This window comes from Simochromis diagramma, unplaced genomic scaffold (genome assembly GCF_900408965.1).
Source record: "Simochromis diagramma unplaced genomic scaffold, fSimDia1.1 OVJJ01000802.1, whole genome shotgun sequence".
NCBI classification, from domain to species: Eukaryota; Metazoa; Chordata; class Actinopteri; order Cichliformes; family Cichlidae; genus Simochromis; species Simochromis diagramma.
The window spans coordinates 22,807,616-22,826,078 of NW_024387492.1; the positions used below are offsets into that span (position 1 = coordinate 22,807,616).

Consider the following 18,463-nt stretch of genomic DNA (forward strand, 5'->3'; position numbering starts at 1 on the left):
CCTTACGAACGTTAGTTTAGTATTATATAACAATATGCACAACAAAGAAATATGTTCAAGATGTTAGCATTCAACATTTTATTTGAGTTTGATATTTTTGTTAAATATCAAACTGATTTGTGTAAATATGCAATCATATTTAGCTTTACATTTATTTTGTGGCATTTATTATTAACACAACTTTTATATTTTTCTTTAAAGGGTTTATAACTCTCATAGACATCTCTCCCATTGTTTTCCTATTTGAGACTAATAGCAGCTTTACACTTTAACTAATTTATTTTTTAACTTTGTATTAAACGTTAAGCAAACTTGGAATCGGAGAGGATCTAAAATAGTAAATAATTAAATGAATGCATTGAAAGAAGAAAAATGGCTAAAATGACTTTGCTATCCAGAGAGAAATACATTTCTTTATACAACAGGCATCTGCACTTGGTTCTCTCAGTTAAGTAAAACTTCCAAATGAGAGATGTGAACTATTGCCACAGACTCGTGGTGGTTCTGCAAGCATTTTTGTTGACAGTGCAGTTGGGCTTGTTTGAGTTCCTCATCACTGCGTTTCACGTCTTTTTGTTTCTTTTCTGACTCATTTCTTCTCACAGGAAAGGACGACATGGAGATGTGCGAGCTGAGCCTGGAGGAGACGGGCCTCTCGAGGAAGCGGGGCGCCGAGATCCTCCCCCGGCAGTTCGAGGAGATCTGGGAACGCTGCGGCGGGATCCAGTACCTCCGCAGCGCCATCGAGAGCCGGCAGGCGCGGCCCACCTACGCCACGGCCATGCTGCAGAGCATGTTCAAGTGACGGGGCCCGGAGGCGGGGCTTCGCGCTGCAAACAAAGGGACGAATGCACCAGCTACCTGACACAGATGGAGTGCGGGCGCGCTGCACAGGTTCTGACTCCAGGGCGTTCGACGTGAACGGCGTTTTGTTTTTCTCAACTGTCCTTTTGTTTTTCCTCCGTTTGATGAGTTTTCGTTCTCGCTGGCTTTTGGTTCCTCAGTGGGGGCAGGGCAGGGAAGTTTTGCATTGAACCCTATGCAGAAACGAAAAATCATGCTAAATGATCACATCCGGTTGTTTTCCAACATTTCTGTAACATGTGTGCAAGTCTAACTATGAGGCCTTAATACTACTTTAACAGGGTTTAAATGCTGAAAGGTAGGACTTTCTGTTTGTTTATTCAAAGCTGCCTCCCCAGAACAAGTTTAATTTCTCTGTAATTATGCATTCCTGATGATCCTGATGATTACACTGAAATCTCACAGGTGTGTCGCTTCCGTCTTAACAGCTAGCTGGTGATCCCGCTCCGACTTAAAAGCTGCTGTTTACGTCGTCTTCATGCGGTTATTGGAGGGTGAAAAAGAGAAACTCGCACAAAGAGCTGCAAGCTCTCACCACGAGGCTGCATGCATGGGTGTCCGATTATTCCACCGAATTAAATCCAATACTTACAAATACTTTTTTTAAAATTACCTCTTGTTTTTCCAGCTGAATGTAACTTGAGACCTTGTTGATTTTTTCATGTCGTGATTCTTTTGTTTCTTCTCATCGTATGTGATTTAAATTAGTAAAGGGTCCAAAAACCTTTTGAGACCAAACGTGGCTCCGGACAAGAAACCTTGTTTTTGGTTTTTTTCCTCATTAGCGGAGCCCCATCCATGATTAATTTCTGTTTAAGGAGCCGAGCAGAAAATGTGAATTAATTATGCAACTGCTGAGATACGACTCCACGTGTTCGTGGTGTTTTTCAGAACAGATCAGCGCCGCAAAAAGAGACCCGAACAACTCAGCCATGCTTTAACACTTTGAATTTGATTTGTTTAGTAATTTGCAAGTGCAGCGAATCCCAAGGTAGCACAAAACGATATGGTTTGGAATCAGTTGTTAAGATATTCTGTCAGACTGGACATTTCCCTGCTGTGTGAGAAGCTTTCGAGCACGAACTCTACGATGCACTGGTACTTGGCCTCGAACTGGAACATTCATATAACACTGAATATTTTCTATAGGGCGGTATGTGCAGACAGCAGTGTTATTCCTACTGGAATGTAAAAGTTTATTTTTCAAAGAGCAGTTTCTACTTCATCGGCTTGGGCACATGAGATCGTCAAGCAATAAATCACACAAACTCAGCTAAGAAGGAAAAAACAGGCCTCTTTTGTCATTACTTAGAAGAAAAAAAAAACCAATGACAGACAATCTGTGGTGACGTCGCACTGCGTTATTCCCCCGAGCCTGTTTGTTCCCGAGCTTTCTGTTCCCCCTTTGATGCTCTGCACAAGAAAAATGTGGCTGAGATTGTCTGAAAGCATGAACATCTGTCTTGTTGCAAAGTAGCCGAACCCCTTTACAGACAGCGATAACAGCACAGCCAGGATGGATCTGATAGTTGATGAAGATGGCTCACTTACCACCAGCTAAATTTAAAAAGAACCTAAAACTTGATTTAAACATTACTTTATTAATCTCAGAAGTAGATTATATAAACAACTGCATGTAGCAGAGGGGTTTAATAGAAAGCATGCTCGGCATAGCCAGGCTTTTGTTTTAGCTGCTTTAACTGGCTATACAAAACCTGAATTATCACAAAAGAGGCTGACTCAGGTTTTTGGCTTTGGGCTCTGACCACGATCACTGAAAAGGGGAATTTAATTCCCACATCGTAAACAAACGAGGCCCAATTTGTATCTGAGACATGCAACAATATAACGTCATGACATCAAAAACCATATATCACATGTCAACATCAACAATTGATGAAATCATACCATTTGAGTACTAATTAGGTTAGAACGACTGCTATCAATAGTTAAGTGAGTCCTTTTGGGACATTTCCTGTTAAAAGCTGCGTACAGTCTTGCCTACTGGAGCCAGAGAAAGACTAGAAATGCCAACCAAACTGATCAGAGGGTCAGATTACAATTTTGGACCCACTGCGAGCTTGGTGTGTGGGCCTCTTCCACAGCAGACATGTTGACCTGGCTCGGTTCCATTTACTAAGCCATCGCACTGAACCAGGAGCCGAGTGGACTGCGGCCATTGTTGATAGACACAAAATGTTTTGCTGGGGAAAAGGCCCATCATCAGTGCGGGGGAACTGCAGCAGGACTATCTTGGAGACCTTAAATTCTTCATGATTCATTTTGCCAAATAATAGCTTTAAAAAACATCAACATGGAAAATCAGACTGGTCCAGGAATTTTCATTTGTAAGGATTCCAGCCGTGTTTGAAGCAGGTCAGAAAACCTCAAATTCCTTCAGTAAAATCTGTACCAAATACAAAGATCAACTTCACCAAGCTTGGCATTTGTATATAATGTGCCAGTACACTTGTTAATGCTGAGTGTAAAGGGGACGCGCTCTGAGCTTTGCCGTCATTAAGACCTCAGTGTTTGTTTTAACCGAGTGATGACCTCGAGATTTTTTCCTCCATAACATGCAAAGAAAGTCTTGTGGATTTGCTGCGATCTGTTTCTCGCCACACATTGCAATCATTCCTGGGGAAGCACTGCCTTTGTCCACTGTCATTTTTCTAACGCTGATCTCTAACGGATGAATAAAAGCATTCCATGTTTCACTCACCTCTCGCCTCCTCTTTTCCACCTCAGAGAAAATGCTTTCAAAATGAAGAAGATGGAGTTTTATTCAACACAGTTTTGTATTTTCAACTACTGATTGTGAAACAAACACATACATAATATTTTAAGACTTTAAATAAGAAAAGTCCACATTACAGTCATTGGGGGAGGCTTCCCTCCCCACACAAGCAGCAATAACCATCAGTAGATGCATTGATTTGAGACAAAAACAGCGAACAGTGTTTACATCAATAAGACGACAGCATTTGGGAAGTTTAAGTATTGGTTTGATCTGTGACATGATCCATGCGAGTAAGATTAATCCTGAGAAAGGTAAGATTTGGTCTTGCTACCTACGACTTTAATGGAAGATCATTTGACTCCACAGAATTCATTTACAAGTATAACGCCATATAAATGAAACTAAAAACAAAAAGCTTCTTTTGTTCTGTTTTTTTCAGTTTCTAACACAATGAAAAATGTGTCCCGAGCCTCTCAGCAGGAAGAGATTTACAGGGCCCGCTCACCAGTTTTATGGTGTGTTCACATCAAACATGAATACCGTTGCATTGGAATGCTTATAGTTATTGTTAATTATTGTTATCCGTGCATTTTTTTTTAACCAAAAAATGCAAATAATTTGTTCTTTAAAATGCCAAATTACAGTTATTTACTTGCATTGCTGAGCAGAATGACGAACTGAACGTTCTGTTTGATTCATTTCTGGCTTTTCAGAATAGAACTGCATGGCGGCTTACATTTGGGCAAAACCACATCAGTTTTCAGTTTGACTAATAAACCATATAATTTTTAGTTTTAAGCAAATATTTCTGACACATTTCCAAAATATTTGTTTTCCTGTGCCCAGTGTAATAAGCACTTACATATAAATTATATACATTTTTTGTTGATGTCAATCAGAATCCCGTTTTTTTTCTCTACATAATATTAGCTTACGTGCTAGCGTGGACAGATTGCTGTGTCCTAGGGTTTACTTGTTTTTAGACAAACATTAACACTGCTGACTGTTCACCTTTTTTTGCAAAGGAAAGTCTATGACAACTTCATTTACTCCAAGCTCTTAACTTTTTTTTCTCGTCTCTGTGTAAAAGTGAATTTGAACTGTATAGCTCCAGCTGCCCTGAAACAACATCAGAATTGACAGTTTAACTCACGTAAACTGACCACTACCAGTTCATGTTGGTGCAAATTTGCACCATAATATAGACTAACATATGTAAATGCATCACGCAAAACGTTTTGTTTTAACAAATCAGAACTGGGATGTGTTATAAAATTAGTAAAGAGAAAGTTTATAACTGGCGTCCTGTTTAACTGTCTAATAACTAAAAGTTCATCCATGCTTTCTACCCAAACAATGACAAATAATCCTAATCCAAAGGATATATTACTAGCTTTGTTGCTGCAACATGGTTTTCAGCTAGCTCAATTTACTAACTCTTTGCAGTGCAGTTTAAGTTTATGGCAACTACATCCACTTCTAAGCCTCTAAACTGACTCAAATGTACATTTCACAGGTGTGCAAGTCGCACCTTTGATGGTATGCGGTACTTGAGTTCAAATTAATCCCCTCAATGAACTTTAAGGGGGGGGGGGTTGCATATTGCTTGACTTCCTGTGTAATAGCAGCAGAATGTAAATAAAAATTACAGAAATATCACAAACAATGTAGGGAACAATTAGATAACATCAAGAGTCACACGGTAAACGTTTCTAGTTCACGGTGTCTGTCAGAGCATGTAAGAGCTAATATTACATTAAGGATAGTTAATGCATGTACACAAAGGATAAATCCATGAATCCATATTGCATATATTTAGAACTTTGAGAGCTATACATACTATCATGGGTGAACAATAAAAACGTTGGTTATCCTCTGACAGTTCCTCTAGCGCCACCACCTGATCAAATTAATTCTCTCCCAGCTCTGCTGTAAAATGTTAGTATGCTAGCATGCAAATGTTAGAAACGTATTCAATAAAGCGGGCACTAAGTTAGCATTCAGCCACCCACTAATGGTGCCACCTTTGAACAGTTATTGTAGCTGTAGACAACTGCACTGCATCTCAAATTGTGTACTTTACACTTTTGCTGTCAAATTGTTGTCAGCGGCCATAGTAACGGTAGTGGTCACTATCATAATAGGGATAGTGAAATTAAAACAGTCCAAATGTTGAGAATGCTCAATACTTTTAAGTAGTCGCCATGTTAGCTAGGTAGCAAAAAAGACGGAACCACAAACTCGTGCCAAAGTTGTTAACTAGCTAAAAGCACCATATTTTTATTGGGCCTTTATGCTAAATGGCTTGTGGTATTGTTTTATGTTTAGCTGTGTTGAATTTTCTGTCACTGTTAAATGTATTGTTAGAAGACTAAAAAGTTTTAAATTTTAGCAGTTAGCATTACAGTCACAACCAAAAACTGCAAACAAGAAACAAACTAGTACTGTGTTTGATTTATGACTACCATGCCGAAAACAATCACATACATAGTGTTACATGAAAAACTCTGTGGGTCTTGTTAAAGGTTTATTTTTTGACGCCTGAAAAAATGTCTTTGGTTAACTGTGGTTTTGTTATAGAAGGGTTCGGGTTCGGGGTTAGGTCAAGGAAGTGGGTGGATTTTTATTTAGGTTTTGTTGTAACTGTAGATTTAATGTTTAATACTAGCAGCTAGCACACAGTGAGTGTAATGTTCAGTTTGTGACAACACATTTAAAAGATAATAGCTTTTCATTTCTAAACGATCTGCTTATTTAACAGGGCTGAAGCAAAATCAAACCCTAACCATTGATGGGTCACCTGATTTGTTTTGTTCTACATCATAAAATAGATACAACTATTATGTAATCACCCAAACTCCTGAATTTTGAAGCCACCACATGTGCCAGAGAAGGTGTGATGGTAATCCTCAACATTTTCACAGCAAATACAGGAACTCCGTAATTCTACAACAGTTTGTTAGTGTTTCATTAAAGTGTAAATCATCTTGCAAAAAAAAAAACATGGAAGTATTCCCACAGCTTAATTTCTGCAGTAACATCCAAGAAAAACCCTGTGGATACATCTTAAAGGATCCAGGTGTTAACATCAAGGTTGGCCAATGCATACACGTTTTACTAACGCGGAGTCTTGAGCAATCAGTATTAGCTCAGCACTGCACCACAGTTTAAAGCTCTAGATTCCCAACCTTGGGATTAAGACGAGACCATAAAACATTACAAAAATTAAATACGGGGCATAATAAATCTAATAAGGGATGAGAGAAAGAATAAATACTGGATATTTTAACCTCATTAAGCATCCAAATGTCCTTTGAATCAAACTTGATAGAAAAGTAATAACTTTTTTTTTTATCACTACTGCATCTTCACTCGATATACGTATAAGGTTCAGGTGTACAATAGGAAGTTAAAGAACATCTCTATTATTTATCTAGAAAATATTATCTGAACATCATAAAATTATGCTGGTATGAAACAAGTTGCTACCCACCACTGGAGACCTTTTTTTTTTTTTTTTGTAAATTGCATTAACATCTGGGGGAACCATCAGATTACTTCCTAATCATGTGACACACAGCCTACAGACATATAGAGTCAGCAGACATATATAAAAGCAGTCCAGGGTCAATCGATATCAACCCGATCGATGCTGTGGTCGTCCCCTGAGCTCCTCTTCATCGTCAGCTGCAGACGACAGCTTTCTGACATTTTTAAAATGGCCTAAACGTTTGTTTTCCCCGATGGCTGATTGTCCTCTGGTATGAAGCTCAGAGCGCTGGGGAGTGTAGAAGCCAGCGGTTTGTCCCGAAACCTCCTCAGCTCTGCATCAACTTGAATTTAAACCGAGTGACTGAATGAGGCCGCGATGAGTCCGAGTTCCTGTTTCAAAGAGACAAGAAACAAGATCGGTGTTTTACATGTCAGTCGTTGAGCAGCCTTTGGGGAATTAAAGCTTTGGCACCACAGCCAGAAAAAATGTATAACAATAAATAGGTAAATTTATGCTTTACATAACAAATTACTGATTACTTTTTTCTGCTGTAAATCTTGAAACAATTTTTCTTTCCATATCAGGACATCTACCCTCAAACTTTCCCGGATTAGGACCAGTTTTACCCTACACTGTTAACAAGCCCTGTAGATTACCACACGATGGGCTTTCTTAATTGCCTTTAATGGCTTGATTTGTTTACCCGATGGTTTTAATTGCTTCTTAATGGCTTCATTTGTTTTAATATTTTTGCAGTACTTTGGTCGATGTGACATATCAATAAACTCTCTCGATTTGTGGTCCAGTGTTTACAAAATCCACAAACTTACACAGTCAAAGAAGGGAGATTTATTAGCTGTCCCTATCATCGCTGTAGCTTAATGTCCCCTGTAATTATTCATGTGGGTTTGGGAGAGCTCCAGACACCAAGATGTATTCAGTGCAGGTTTTGTTTTCAATATTCATGGAACTCAAAGCCAAGTCTCAGCGTTGAGTTTTCTTGTCATTCAGTTGTGGTTTCTCCTCCGTTAATATTACAGAAAATTGGTACTTTCATTATTTATATGAAACAAACAGCAGTGGTAAGTTTAAGTTTCAGGGGAGAAAAACTGGAGCTACATTACACTACCGGGCTTTTTTTATTTATTTTGAGATTTCATATAAATAAAACTGAAATCAACAGATTACAAAAGTATTTAAGAATAGAATTTAATTAAGTTAATTAAGCAGTTAAGTACATCCACTTCCAGAGCCCTGTAAAATAAATATTTTTCCAGTAACTGTGGATCCAAAATGCTGCTTTCTGCCCTCAAACTTCTCCGGTGTTGCAGTTAATCTCAGCAGTAAACTCTTCAGCCTTTTCAAGGGTTCAGAATCTCTTTCTAAACGTACACGGAGTGATGTAGGAGCTGGCACAGCAGAACAAAGACTTTAAGGCGCGTGACCCTGGTGGAGGCTGCAAGCCGCTGTCGTGGTTTATCTTCCTCTGAAAGCCTTTCAGAGATGTGGTTTGCAGGGTTTTTCTTGTTGGGGGGAGATGCTCTGAAATTACCTCGCAGCTTTGTGGCGACTCAGACCCCGAAAGAGGATCAGAGAGGAGGTAAAAGGTGGGCTCAGGACAGTTTGTACTAAACAGCAGCGTCAGATCAGGGTATAGTCGTCCTCCTTTGGGAGGTTTAATTACTCACTGGTCATCTGCCTAAACACACAGCAGCTTTAAACCAATCGGGGTTTAGACTAGCAGGACAGATTATCTTACTGTGATTATTTTATCGTGCTGTAAAGGCGTACACAGGTGTTCGTGTTTGGGTTTAGAGCTCATCTCACTCTGGGAGAAGGAGGAGGAAGGTCTCTGCATCATCTGATAACACTACCACTTCTTAATCAGCTCCACTTTACACAATGAAGCCCTGCTGAGTGTGCATCATGTTCTCTCCTGGCTGCAGCACACGAGTCTACATGAAGGACACAAACCAGTCCCCTCTCACCTGTGGTGGTGTTCTCATGTGCCGTCCGATCCTTTATATTCTCTTAACTGGAAAGGGCTGGGAGGGAATAGCCGTCTTTGTGTCTGCAGAGAAAAGAAAAAGCGGAGAAAATGAGGTGGGCAGGTATGAAACTGCAGCTACAGCAACTCTGCACATGCACCAAAATCAGCCTCTGTCCTGAAGCCACAGATATCAGAGAAGATCTGCAAATACTGCAAATGTTCAAAAGACCTGCAGAGGAAAGAAAAAAAAATTACCTGGACTGTCAGCAGATTACACCAAACAGACTATTTATTTAACTCCTGTGAGAAGCACCCCGAGCCTGAACCTGACTGATTTACAACTTTCCACTCCGGTTTATCTGCATGTAATCAAACGGTCCCTCCTTCACAGCCGAGGCACAAATGAGCAGACGCTCAGCTCCTGCGAGTACAAAGCTTCAGACATGCAATATTTTTATTTTCAACCGCAGAACATGCATTTTATTTAATGACCAGCTCAGCTGTTAATCAAACTGAGCGTGTCTCTCTCTGCAGTGTGATTTGGTTTTATTGCTACTCAGATCAAACATGAAGCTTGAGTTGAAGTAAAAACTCTCACTTCTCTTTTACTCTATTTAGGCAGCATCATCCAAGGGCAGCATACAGCCATTTGATACACATTTAAGTCATAATCTAATGAATTTGTTAGGATTTCTAAGTTTTTATTACTATGCTGTGCAAATTAAACATTTCCATCTGAAATATTAAGTTGATGCTGTGGAGTCCATTGAATCTTGTTGTTAACTGATGACATATAAATCCTGCTTCCAGTCCAAACTCCTACTCCGTTCATTAAGGCTGTTGTCTTTATAACGCATTTTAATGCTTAATATTTTATTATATTTAATCTGAACACGTTTTAATCCCTCAGTCAGAACACGGTGTATTCCGGTTTGGACCCGGAAATGGTTAATGACGCCTCAGGCACAAAGTCCTAGGGACTGGCCCAGTCATTGTAGGAGGCTGGTTGCAAAGAGACATATTGTGCTGCACCAAAAACCTCTCTGTGACTGCTTGGGTGGGCAGTAGATGGCTGTGGTCACTCGTAGTTTGCATGGAAAACGCAGACTAGTCTGCAAACACTGGCTCACTGCTCTCAGAGTGCAAGTAACACTTGGAAAATTAAGACACAAAGACGAAGCAGAAAATATTCTCCTTCAAAGTAAAACTTTGGAATGCTTTGGCTGTAGTGGTGAGCAGAGATGGGCAGTAACGCGTTACTGTAATCTGATTACTTTTTTCAAGTAACTAGTAAAGTAAGGGATTACTATTGCAAAAACGGTAATTAGATTACCGTTACTTTCCCGTAGGAACGCTGTGTTACTGCGTTACTAAAACCATGATTTTTTTGCAAGAATGTCTCATGACAGTGACGTAAGCGAGTGTTAGTGACAACAGCTGTGTGCAGATCAACAATGGATAATATATCAATTGTGGGAGAGAGTATGAGCGTGCAGCGTTTAAAGCGTGGAAGTACTGACCTTACTTTGAGTTTGATTCCATAAAAAGTGACAAAAACATTAGTGTCCGCCATGCGTGGGAAGAAAACTTCTTTTTACAGCGGAAAAAACCCCCCTAAACAAGCACCGAGTGCGCAACGACGTAATGGGAAACTCACAGAGAAACTCACGGATTCTTCAACTGACCGCGGCACACCTGCGCCAGGGTAAACCTCCGCCTACCCCTGTCCTGCTTTACAGGTGAAAATAGAGCAAAAGGACCGCTAGTCTTTGACTTTATTTTCTGCTGTGTTTTACTTGCATCTATTTGTAAGACTGAGTGTAAACACAAAAAATATTTTATTTTTTTTATCTTTTCCATTTGATTACATTTTGTATGATGGATTATGCAGAAAAAGTAGAATTGGGCTGAAAGATCTATCACTTTATCACCTCTTCAGGTTGTAAATCGTGTTTTTAAAAAGTAACTAAGTAACTAAGTAATTAATTACTTGTGAAAATAAGTAATCAGTAAAGTAATGGGATTACTTTTTTGGGGAAGTAATCAGTAATTAGTTACTGATTACTTGTAACTTACAAGTTACAAGTAACTTGACCAACACTGGTGGTGAGGCACAACTTTTATTTTGAAGGCCAATGTTCCCCATTTCCAGTTTTCACAGTTTACTACTTAACATTATTCGTTTGCATTAGAGCCCTCTTGCAGTAAAAGAGAAAATATATAAAATACATAAATAAATACATCCATCAATAAACCAGGGTGGCATAATAATGTCTTGCACAGCTTTACTATCTTATGTGCATTTGGTCTAAAACACAGGAAATATTTCTGTCTTTGCAACTTGGTGAGTGTTTGCAGAAGTCAGCGTATTTCATGGAAACTGTGGACAACTGTGGTAATCTGCGAGTGACCAAACCAATCACAAGGTAGTTTCTGATTCAGCACCGTATCTTAGCAACCAATTTCACCTAGCAACTGCCAGCAACTATTTGCCAACCAGTCAAGGAATAATACATTTTAGCGACCAGCAGTGACCAGGGTTCACTGGTCTCTAGGCTTGTGTGACTGGACCTTTGTTAAAGTCACGTGAATAGTGGTCTAGTTAGTGGACAGCAAAACCTGAATATACACTGGTCTTGCAGTTGCACAGTAGCATCATATTGCAGGATAATGGCTTGTACACAGTGTGTACGTGCGAGCTGTTTCTGAGGTTGCACAGAGGTACTCTCATCTTAAACTAAAGAACTAATTACACTGAGTTTCTTTATGATCTTTCTTCATTCTGTTCTGGTTCCAATATCAAAGAGCGCTTGTCTCATGTTGCTGTTAAATTGCAGTTTGGCAGCAACAACATCACTATTTCTGGATTTCTATTTCAAATCTGGTTCTGGCAGGACTCTGAAGGTAAACCGTTAATGTGAATTTCTCTGCATTTAAGCAGCATCAGATTAGCTGTTTTCACTGATTTACCCTATTGTTGCAAAAAGATTGCACATAATTGCCAAATTTATCCAATTCAATGTAGACTGATGGACTGACTGTTCGAGTTTCCATTTTAACACCAGTTGAAAATGGCTGCGAGAGGCTGCAGACTTCATCTCCGTCTTCTGTCATCTCTAACCACTGAAACATTACCTTAAGTAATTTGATGGAGAACAGAAATGGAAAATATTTCAATTTAAAAAAAAAATCACAGTTCTGAAAGAAACAAAATGATTTGTTTCAGCATCTTGAAGTGTACACGAAATATAATCTCTCCTGCGTGTCCTGGGTCTGCCCTGGGGCCTCCTCCCGGTGGGACATGCCCGGAAAACCACCTCAACTGGCTCCTTTCGATGTAGAGGAGCAGCTGCTCTACTCTGAGCCCCTCCTGAATGGCCAAACTTCTCACCCTATCTCTAAGGGAGAGGCCAACCACACTTCGGAGGAAGCTCATTTCTGCCGCTTGTATTCGTGATCTTGTTCTTTCAGTCACTACCCACAGCTCGTGACCATAGGTGAGGGTAGGGGCGTAGATCGATCAGTAAATCGAGAGCTTCACTTTTACGCTCAGCTCTCTCTTCACCACAACAGACCAGTACAGCATCCGCATCACTGCAGCCGCTGCACCAATCCGTCTGTCGATCTCCGGCTCCCTTCTCCCATCACTTGTGAACAAGACCCCGAGATACTTAAACTCCTCCACTTGGGGCAGGGTCTTGTCCCTGACCCAGAGTGGGCACTCCACCCTTTTTTAAAGTTATAGTTTTTGATTTTTAAGTACAGAATGTCACCGGGTTGGTTTGTTGGTAGGTTCCGCTCAGAGCCATTTAATGGACCGATAACCGAATAAGACTCAAAGGCTCTGAATGTGTAATTTTCATGAACTTCAACATTGTTCTCATCTATAAAATGCTTTACAAACCTGAACATTACAGCTAACAGGTGGATTTTTAGTGCAGCTGGCTGTAGCTCAGGTGGCAGAGCGGATCAGCCACTAACCAGAAGGTCTGTTGTTCGATCCCAGGCTGCTCCAGTCTGCATGCCAAATATCATTGGGCAAGATACTAACCCCATGTTGCTCTCCGATGCATCCATCGGAGTGTGAATGTGTATGAATGTTAAAATACTTAGCACTTAAGCTTAGAAGTGCTTGTGTGAATGGCTGTGATTGGGTGAATGAATTAGCTGTATAAAGCGCTTTGAGTGCTCGGACAGAGTAGAAAAGCGCTATATAAGAACCAGTCCAAACAATGATGACTCCCTTACTGCTAAAGACAGAGAGAGTGAAAGTGTAAAGAATATCTTTGGTTTGTTAACATAAAACTCATTGTTACAGCCAGGAGCAACACAAAGGTGATCCCCTTGGACTGAGTTTAGGTTTAGTCCCTCATTTTCCTCTGAGTTATCGGTTCTGTCACTAGTTAGCTAACATAAACTAATTTAAGTCTATTAGCCGCAAATCTCAAAGCTAGGCTGGAGAGACAAATCAATCAATAACCTTTTTATTTAGCAAAAACCTATTTTTTTTTAATGCATAAACCAATATTAGGATCTGTTTTCGTAAGCCCTTCATCAACTCAGCTGGTCTTCTGTAGAGAACCCACCAACGCAGGAACCACAAAGAAAGGCAACTGGCAGGATTTAAAGTGAGATCTTTCTTACTATGAAGCGACAGCTCTCCTTTGCTCCATTACTTCCTCTAATGTCCATTTAAGGCTCGCTCCAGATAGGAGTCGGTCCCCATAGACTTTGATGTTAAAATGTTTCACGTTAGAGCAGAAATAAATGCATTTAGAGCCTGCTACAAAAAAACGGTTTGAGCCTCTGTGCACAATTATCCATTTTAACTACAGAAATTACACACAGGCTGATGCTCTGCAACACAAACTGTCTTATTTTTAGTGCTCCAAAGTCACTCTTTTTTAAACTGTGCAATTCAAATAACTTCACCATATCTGCTTTAAAACACTACATTAGCATTTATTTGTGCCAGGTTGGTAGGTAAAGTCACCCAGTGCGAGTTTGCAGCAGATAAAAACACATTACTGAGGAAAAACATTTTTGAAATATCAACTGAAGATTCACCCTGCGTGGAACTAAAACCTCCACCTTCCCCAGCTTCACCCTACCGCATATTAGAAAACCACACATGGTTTTACGACACTAAAACCAGTCTGTTACACCTGCACTCACCCGGGCAAACACCCAACTAAAACAAGTCTGAGCCAGCCAGCGAGCAGGATTAAAGAAACGTGACCTGGAGTATCAGGGCCACATGGAGAGCAAGGTGCCAACGAAAACCTGCACAGCTTTGTAGGAAAAAGAAATGGGACTCCTCGGAGTCGTTCCCTGTGTGCCTTTTCGGGGAGTCTTTTCATTAGAAAGCGTTTAACTTACACAAAATGATTTCACTGCTGCCAGCTCGCTGTGCTGTCAGGCAGCCAAACGAGATTAAAAGGAATGTGCAGCGCCGCGGTACTAACCTGCCAGGTGGTGTTCGGTGTTTACGGCTGTTTTTGGTTTCTTTGTCCTCTCTCGGCCAGTCTGGACGCTGGATTAGACCTAACAGGGTTCAGTGTTAATGAAATGTGGCAAATCTAAGTCGACCGCCACCCCCTCAATCCCCCAAGACGGAAGAGCGTTTCGGGAGGAAACCGGCAGCAGTTTCTTTCTGCTGCTCGGGCCAATCGGGCCAATCAAATATTCATGTTAAACAAAACCACAAACCGCAGCTCCGGTTCAGGGAAAAATCACGTCCGTGTCCTCGGCTCCGAATGCAAATGAAGACATTCGGATCATCGACTAAATGTAAGAAAATCAGATGTCAGACTTTGCTTCAGGTGCACATCTTTCTGCACTTCACCTGTCATTTGTGGGCACGAGCATTCAAGCCTGAACTGTGTTTACTTATTTATAAAATGCAGAAATATCACATTTATCCAATTAGTACTGCTGCTTCACTCTTTCCTAGAAGCCGTTGGCAGTTACAGAACAAATACCCCTGGTTGTGGATCACTGGGCTAAGATGCTGACCGTGTATTTGTGTGTCCCTGGAAACCATCTCTCCTCCTCCTCCTCACATTTCCTCTAATCTCTCTGCTGTCCGCTGCCTACAAAGAGACAAGAAATCCCCCGAGATAATAAAGGAAATCAAAATAGTTTCCAAGCACCATCCAAATATAAATTCCTGTGCCCCCAAAAATGCTCTTTTTCTTCTGATTGATGAAACTTTTCATTATTCATATCCAGTTACTTGGTAAACATAGCCCTCCTCTCCTGCAGAGGTATGTGGGCCGTCGCTATGAGTACCGTAGGTGCAGCTGTCCGCACGCTGTTGCTGTTTCTGATGGAATCGTAAAGAAAACGGGAATTTGTTTTGGAGCTGCTCTTTTGGGCTGCTAATCTTAACCCACCCCAATTTTGGTGATCACGACGTGGTCAGGAAGGTCGAAGAGTAAATGCAGAAATAAAAAAAGATCAAAAGAATGTGGAAATATGTTGTCACTTGTTTTGAGTGCTGTGCAAAAGTCTTGAGCTGTTCAAGGTGGAAGCAAGAGAGCTGTTAACCATATCCTCCAAAAGCACCATATTTACTTATTTATTTGTTTATTTGGTATTTTGAGAAACAAGAAACTACCAGATTTTGGTAACGACACTCTTCCGTTTTTAGTCTGAACCTCCAATTATGATATTCAAATTAGCTGCTGTGCTGTCCCTTATTTTCCTGCTGTAGGTTTTAACAACTGGGTTTCATGTAGGTCAGGATTTTACAACAACGCTTAACAAGATGAATTCAAAGGAGATCACAAAGGATTAGCCCCTAATACACCACACTTCTTAGTTTTCTTGTGTTTTTCTCCAACGAACAATAAACGAAGTCTTCAGTCTAGAAGCTCAGAGCTGTGGATCTCCTGCCTGTTAATCTGTGGACACAGAAGCTGTAACGATGGCGTTTTAATGAGTGTTTTACGCTTTCGTGGTTTCTCTAATGTCTCACCACTGCAGATCCAGAAAATGAAGTTTGTGCTGTCTGACAGGTGAAACAATGCAGACCCAAAACTATCTGTGCAAAGGTTGAGCTGATGGAAAATCGACGTTTGAGCGCGAGAATCTCTGAGGTGCTGTGTGTCAGGAGGCGAGGTGCTGGCATGTAACGGTGCTGAAATTAGATTTTTCTGGCAGTTGAGCGGCAGCGACTCTCTGCAGGTGGTTAATAAAAGAAAAAACGCTTTCTCTCCGTTAAAAATCAACTTAGCATTGATTTACAGTGGTGAGGGGCTGGATGATGGAGGGATGGATCAGACAGAGAGAAGGAGGATAAACACCACAGCAGAGCAGAAGACCGCTAAAGGCTGTGCACAAAGATATTACTTCATACAAGCATGGTCAGTCTGAATTCAGAGGCACATTGAAGCTATTTGGGGCAATTTTTCCATCATTTGACCATTAAAGTGACAACAAACTGAAAAATATCAATCGCACGATCAATCCCTCAGTCACAAAGTGACAAAACCCACAAAAAGAAACCAGAACATTAAATCAATTTTCTTTGCAGCGTTGGATCTGTTTGTCCATCTCATATCCATCTGTTTGATGAACCACATGTGCAAAGATTTTTCTTTTTTCTCTGATGGTTTTCAAAACCAGAAATAAGGAACAGGGGTTACCAAAATCACTATCTCAGCTTTAAGCAACATTTTGCTATAAACCAAAGCATCAGCACACACACACACACACACACACACACACACACACACACACCAAACGTGGATTAAACAGCAGTAAAATTAGTCCTGAACAAATGTTGATAAAAGCGCAGAGAGCAGCTGCTGTTACTGTTTGTTTCAGCAGACAGATGTTTGGTGTTATTGGATTAAATACAATTAAAAAAACCAAGCAGAGCGTCGTCAGATTTCCTTCAAAGTTTCCATAAGAGTTGAGAAAAAAGTCTTTCCAGCCATTATCTCACCCTGTCTGTCTCTAAATGTCTCAGATTTAAAACCGTCGCCGCTCCCTGCAGTGCAGTTTATTAACAGACCGGAGGATAACTTTTAATTCAGTTAAACGTTCATAATGTAATAAAAAATCTGCATGTGAGCTGACAGTTAATGAAACACGATATTAATGAAGCTTTTAAGTGCTTAAGGAAAAGAACTATTCTTCAAATGCGTCTGTGGACAGCCGACATCATCCTGCCACAATTTAAAACTTATCACAGCAGCTAACAGCTGGCGGTTACGCTTCAGATGTACTAAGTTCAACCATGCACCACAAGTTTCAATGTACGTAGCACTTTGTATTTCCTACAGAGAAATTGCAAAGAAAGCCAAGGTGACAGTGAGTAGTTTTCTTCACTATCAAAAGGCACTCAGAAACCGGGGCAAACTGACAGGATGAGGTCTGGCAGACCCAAAGCCACAGCTGAATCATGGGACACGTTTCTGAGAGTTAACAGCTTGCATGATAGGCGGCTAACAGGATAACAGCTTCAAGCACAGCTTAGTAGTGGTCGTAGCAAGTCTCAGTTTCAACTGTGAAGAGAAGACTTCTTGCTGCAGGTTTTACGGGACGAGTTGCAGCAAGAAAGCCATCGCTAAGACGTCAGAATATTACAAAGAGGCTTGGCTGGGTCATGAAACGCTGCCATTGGACGACTGAAGACTGGAAGGCGGAATCAAAATTTGAAATGTTCAGTTTGTAACGCAGGATCTTTGTACGCCGTTGAGTAGGTGAAAGGATGGTTTCACAGTGTGTGGCATTAACTGGCAAACATGGAGGAGGAAGTGTGATGGTCTGGGGCTGTTTTGCTGGATCCAGGGTGGGTGACTTGTACAGAGTGAGAGGCGCCATGAAGCAAAACGGCTCCCACAGCATTCTGCAGCACTATGCAATAGCCTCTGGTATGCATGTAGTTGGTCAAGGATTCATCCTACAGCAAGATAATGACCCAAGTCCAAGCTATGCCAGAATTACCTCAGGAAAAAAGAACAAGATAGTAAGCTTAAAAACACGAAGTGGCCACAGTCTCCAGGCTTTAACCCCATTGAGCTGGTTTGGGATGAACTGGACAAGAGTGAAAGCAAAGTAGCTGTTACACCACAAAGCAACAGAAGAAGAAAAAGAGGCTCCACCCTTCTTCTCTCACCATAGATGTCTCTATACGCTCACTTTCCTGCAGTCACGTGAGTGGCTGGTAGTTATATCATGGCTTCAGTCTGTGTCAGCCTTCAGAGTTTATCTTCTTGATCCATTTCAGGTGTTTTAGTGCAAATCAAAGTGACAACGGGTGCTCTGGAGAGGCACGGCAACACAAACCCCCAAATAGGGAATGGTTCTGCAGGAGATGGACACGGACCGCCGCTCTCTCCTTATCGCTTCTTGCTAGTTCTGCTTT

At 40.8% G+C, this 18,463-nt stretch overlaps 2 protein-coding genes across 7 annotated transcripts in view; one reads left to right on the top strand and one right to left on the bottom strand.

Moving 5' to 3' along the window:
* The window catches only part of myo6a (myosin VIa), a 158,789-nt gene extending 155,204 nt beyond the window's left edge, over nucleotides 1–3,585 (top strand). For all 6 annotated transcript variants that reach the window (XM_040017657.1, XM_040017658.1, XM_040017659.1 and 3 more), the window contains one exon: nucleotides 606–3,585. In XM_040017657.1, coding sequence (XP_039873591.1) covers nucleotides 606–805 — 200 coding nt within the window. In that variant the 3' untranslated portion in view covers nucleotides 806–3,585. The remainder of the gene's footprint in view (nucleotides 1–605) is intronic.
* A 1,031-nt stretch (nucleotides 3,586–4,616) lies between these two features.
* LOC120725036 (titin-like) overlaps nucleotides 4,617–18,463 on the bottom strand; it is a 43,507-nt gene continuing 29,660 nt past the window's right edge. Inside the window, exons 12-13 of the mRNA XM_040017654.1 lie at nucleotides 9,086–9,168; nucleotides 4,617–7,486 (exon numbers count right to left, since the gene is read on the bottom strand). Of these exons, the coding sequence (XP_039873588.1) occupies nucleotides 9,129–9,168 (40 nt within the window). The 3' untranslated portion in view covers nucleotides 4,617–7,486; nucleotides 9,086–9,128. The remainder of the gene's footprint in view (nucleotides 7,487–9,085; nucleotides 9,169–18,463) is intronic.